The following is a 3,660-nucleotide window of genomic DNA, read 5'->3' on the forward strand; positions in this document are numbered from 1 at the left end:
GCTACATTGCCATGTATTTGTTTTTCCAAAAAAAACAAACACTCGTCATTATAAAGACTAAATAATATCTTAACCATAATTATTCATAACAAGTGCTGGGCTTAAAAAGATAATAAAAATTTGTTCACGGAAAATTAATCAATGTATTAAATCATAAAAGGAAAATTGGTCGGCACTGTTGCTATATTGTACTACAATGGTAGTTCCCTTACAACTAAATTATCATATATCCAAAGTTTAAAATTTGAACCGTTGATTTAAATTTATTGAATTTTTGAATAGCTACTAAATATAAGATATCATTTTCTCTAATTCCCCATATTTAATTGTCCTCTTCCATAACATGCCTGTTTATTGAGTACTTACGTAGTCACTCACGCTTCAGCTGTCCAGCATGTTCACGTCATTATTGACCGGATCATTCCAAAAAGATACGGACACGTGTCAGGACCCCCAAACGTCAACATATCACCACATTACTTCCAGCCACGTGGCATCCATCCACCGGCTAATCTTTTCATCGACGGATTACATCGTTCGGCAGCGACCGCTTTCCGGGGGCACAATAGTAACTCCATGGATGAACACCACTATAAAAATGGAAGCCTGAGGAATTCTATCAGAAGCGCTTGCTGATTAAGAATATCGCTGTTGCAGTATCATTAACGATTTAAAATCCTTAAAAAAGTTATCATCTTTGTCGTTTCCCTCAGGGAATGCAGAAAGATGAGAGGGCCTGGGTTGAGGAACACTGATGAGATAGGCACCACCGCCACCAAGTGCCGTATCGGCGGCCGGAATTGCCACCGAAAACAGGTCGAAGACGGCTGAACCTCATGCCGATCTCCGTTTTCTTGTAAATATCCCGTTCAAATTTTACTGTTTTTGTTTCACGCCCTTTGTAGTGGATTTTTTTCTTTTGTGTTCCAAAAAAATGGCTGAACAAGGCAAAGACGGTCACTCGACTTTGCTCCAAGGGAAGTACGAGCTGGGTCGGCTTCTGGGTTACGGAACATTCGCGAAGGTGTACCACGCCAGGAACTTGCAGACGGGGAAGAGCGTGGCGATGAAGGTCGTGTCGAAAGAGAAGGTGATAAAAGTGGGAATGATGGAACAGATCAAGAGAGAAATCTCAGTGATGAAAATGGTTAAGCATCCCAACATTGTTGAGCTTTACGAAGTCATGGCCAGCAAATCCAGGATTTACATCGCCATGGAGCTCGTTCGAGGCGGGGAGCTCTTCAATAAAATCGCTCGAGGTCGGTTGAAAGAAGACGTGGCCAGAGTCTATTTCCAGCAATTGATCTCCGCCGTCGATTACTGCCACAGCCGTGGCGTTTACCACCGCGACCTCAAGCCTGAGAATTTGCTTCTGGACGAGCATGGAAACCTGAAAGTCACAGATTTCGGTCTCAGCACTTTCTCCGAGCACTTATGGCAAGATGGTTTGTTTCACACTACCTGTGGTACTCCGGCGTATGTCTCTCCGGAGATAATCAGTAAAAAAGGTTACGACGGCGCAAAAGCGGATATCTGGTCGTGTGGTGTCATCTTATACGTCCTCCTCGCCGGGTTCTTACCCTTTCAGGACGACAATTTGGTTTCAATGTACAAGAAAATTTACAGAGGAGACTTCAAATGCCCGCCGTGGTTTTCATCCGAAGCTCGAAGACTTATTACGAAGCTCCTCGACCCGAACCCCAATACTCGAATCACGATTTCAAAAATCATGGACTCGTCATTCTTCAAGAAATCGATCCCGAAGAGTATTAGGACGAAAACAGAGAAGGAGTCTGATCCGGATTGCGATGATAATTTCGAGAAATCAAAGCAGAATCAGCCAGCAACAATGAACGCTTTCCATTTGATATCCCTATCAGAGGGATTCGACTTGTCGCCACTTTTCTCGGAGAAGAGGGAAGAAAAGGATGAGATGAGGTTCGCGACGGCGAGGCCGGCGAGCAGCGTGATCTCGAGGCTAGAGGAGGTGGCGAGGGCGGAGAGATTCAACGTGAAGAAGAGCGACACCATGGTGAGGCTGCAGAGAAAGGAGTGTGGACGGAAAGGGAGGCTGGCAATTGCGGCAGAGATATACGCCGTGACGCCGTCGCTAGTGGTGGTGGAGGTGAAGAAGGATAACGGCGACACCTTGGAGTACAACCAGTTCTGCAGCAAGGAGCTCCGGCCCGCCCTGAAAGACATTGCTTGGACATCACCAACGGATAGCCGACCCGAATCGATTCGTAGCCGATCGTCGTTTTAATTTAGTTAAGGTGATTATTGTAATCTTCTGGTTTAGGAGGATACAAAGCAATTAGTGGGGATTGATGTTCCATTTTTGTGTGTTTTGCTTTAATTACTCTTGTTTACTTGTTATACCCTTGTCCCTTGTGTGATTGTGTTGTATGTTTCCAAAGCCCTATGAAAATGGGAAGCTAGGGAACAAAATGATTCAACGACTTTGTTGTGTTGACTGTTTGATGGTTCATCAAGTGATAGGGTTTTTCATGTTTGTGTGTGAATGTGTTAATCTTTGTCTAATTCCTGTTTAGTTTCTTAATTAATGCTTAATTCTCTATGCAAATCTTCCTTAACCCTGCTAAAAACAGTCCAAATGAAAAGCAATGATAACAAAGACGTAAATGTTTAGATTAAGATTTAAAATTAAAATATCTTAATCTCTTTCATTTAGAAAGAGATATACGTGTTATGTAGAAAGGAATTTGATTAGTGACGGCGTAACTATTTTTATTTCTGAATGGATCCAGATCTCCAGGCTCTCATGTTTGATCTTAGGGTAAGGTTAAAAAAAAAAAAGTTTGATGCTTGGGTTAAAGTTTATTTTTCTGCCTAAATTTTATTTCAAGGTCATTAGGTATTATAAATTATAAATTTAATTATAAGCTAATTTTATTTCTCAACATTAAATATTCACTCTCTCAGTTACCATTAACTCACCGTTTGTTTATTACAAGTGGGTCTCATATTACATTTTTAAAATATTTTTTATTGTAAAATATTTAAGTTTAATGTACGTATTAATCTTTTTAAGTAAAGTTGAGGGATAAAAATAATCTTTAATTTAATATTTTATTAAAAAATCCACTAATAATAAATTAAATGACAAGTTAATGGCATAATATTGAGGGAAAAAATCTTGAGGGATATAATAAATTCATAGTTAAATTAGGGTGCCCAACCTTTTATATAAACTTGAGATGGCAAAAATAACCTTACCTCTTAATTTTTTTTAATTAAAACCATTTAATCTTTTTAGTTTTGATTCCTTTTTAATTCTGGATCATATTGATCACTCTTGGTTTCTTGTTGTTAGATAATTTATGGACTCGGTTTTTCTCCTCCTCCCTTCGCTTCCTCCTTCCCCCATTAACTTTGAATTATCTAAATTCAATCTAGTTAGTCCAACTTAAATATTTTAATTTTAATTTTAACTTTATATTTATTAAAATAAAAAATTATAAAAATGTTATTAAATCTAATCGAGACGATCCAAATTTAATATTATAATTTTTTATAATTTTAATATTAAATCTGAACTATATAAAGTAAATTTGAATAGTTAATTTATAATAATTAAATTTTTTTATTAAATCTAATTATCAATATGTATAATTCAAAGTTAATATAAATGGTCCAAAT

General features: G+C 37.9%; 1 protein-coding gene across 1 annotated transcript; it reads left to right on the forward strand.

Annotated features, from left to right (window-relative positions):
- Positions 1-620: 620 nt before the first annotated feature.
- Positions 621-2,508, forward strand: LOC129320841 (CBL-interacting serine/threonine-protein kinase 6-like). Its single transcript, XM_054966495.1, has one exon. The coding sequence runs from the start codon at positions 935-937 to the stop codon at positions 2,261-2,263; it is 1,329 nt and encodes a 442-aa protein (XP_054822470.1). The 5' UTR covers positions 621-934; the 3' UTR covers positions 2,264-2,508.
- Positions 2,509-3,660: the final 1,152 nt, after the last annotated feature.

The sequence above is a fragment of the Prosopis cineraria genome, unplaced genomic scaffold (assembly GCF_029017545.1).
Source record: "Prosopis cineraria cultivar Desert tree isolate PC_DT_omini unplaced genomic scaffold, ASM2901754v1 PC9, whole genome shotgun sequence".
Taxonomy (NCBI): Eukaryota; Viridiplantae; Streptophyta; class Magnoliopsida; order Fabales; family Fabaceae; genus Prosopis; species Prosopis cineraria.